At 42.5% G+C, this 1051-nt stretch overlaps 2 protein-coding genes across 2 annotated transcripts in view; one reads left to right on the plus strand and one right to left on the minus strand.

Annotated features, from left to right (window-relative positions):
- Window positions 1-1051, minus strand: part of LOC118410961 (homeobox-containing protein 1-like) — a 1064572-nt gene that overhangs the window by 118577 nt on the left and 944944 nt on the right. The gene's annotated exons all lie outside the window — the stretch shown is intronic.
- LOC118424073 overlaps window positions 1-1051 on the plus strand; it is a gene marked incomplete in the record, with an annotated part of 163824 nt that overhangs the window by 52338 nt on the left and 110435 nt on the right. The window contains 1 exon segment of the mRNA XM_035832589.1: window positions 182-358. Coding sequence (XP_035688482.1) covers window positions 182-358 — 177 coding nt within the window.

The following is a 1051-nucleotide window of genomic DNA, read 5'->3' on the forward strand; positions in this document are numbered from 1 at the left end:
CTGAAAGTCGAAAATGATGTTTGATTTCTTGTGAATGCCAATTTTAAGTACTGCCTGTCTAGTTACTCTATTAAGTCCTGGTCCCTTACATTGCCTAATGTTAAATCATTATAGTTTACATTGGTTTTGATTAACACTTTGATCTTCAATAAAGTAGTTTTGTATCTTGAATCCCCTGCAGGTTTCTTCTGCTCCGGCGGTTCCCTGTACGCCCGCCCCACAGACGAGGAACAGCACGGTGGAGACGCCTGTCCCATCGCACACTACTGTCCCGAGGGAACAGCCAGCCCGCTGCGCTGTGCAAACGGAACTTACGTCAATGAGACAGGAAACTCCCAGTGTTACCCCTGCCCAGCAGGTACCAACTTCTTACTGCTGATTAACTATGAAAGCCTTAGAAATAGAAACATGAGCAGTCCCCTGGAACATAGGATCAATCCCTGTCCTTGGTGCTGATTTTCCTGCTGCTTACACCTAAGTGTTGGGGAGCAACAGCACTGAAAAAACTTGCCTCATATATGAATTATGACATGCATACATAATGTATATCTATATTCAGCTGCCAACAACAAGTTTGTACTTTGAAAATGTTGGTTGTTTAATCTCAAGGAGGGGGCGATGGAGAAATATCATGACTGAAACTTGGGTGCGTCATGTACACACTGATATGTTTTCTTTTCTCGACTCATGTTTTATTATGGTTATGTTCGATTTACATAACGTCAGTTGGCTAAGAAGTGATAGTGGTAGTTTTGGTACTATGGTTCTTAAATGTATTTAAAGTGTGGCTCTCCAGTTTTATGTGCCATCCAAGAGTACATGCCTAACTGAAGCTATGCACTCATTTCCACCTGATGAGTTGACCAAGTTGTGTTTGCTGTGTCCTGTAGGTTATTATGTGACAGATGGAGATGGGACCTGATGAGTTAACCAAGTTGTGTTTGCTGTGTCCTGTAGGTTATTATGTGACAGATGGAGGTGGACCTGATGAGTAACCAAGTTGTGTTTGCTGTGTCCTGTAGTTATTATGTGACAGATGGAATACCCGATC

Source organism: Branchiostoma floridae, chromosome 1 (assembly GCF_000003815.2).
Source record: "Branchiostoma floridae strain S238N-H82 chromosome 1, Bfl_VNyyK, whole genome shotgun sequence".
NCBI lineage: Eukaryota > Metazoa > Chordata > Leptocardii > Amphioxiformes > Branchiostomatidae > Branchiostoma > Branchiostoma floridae.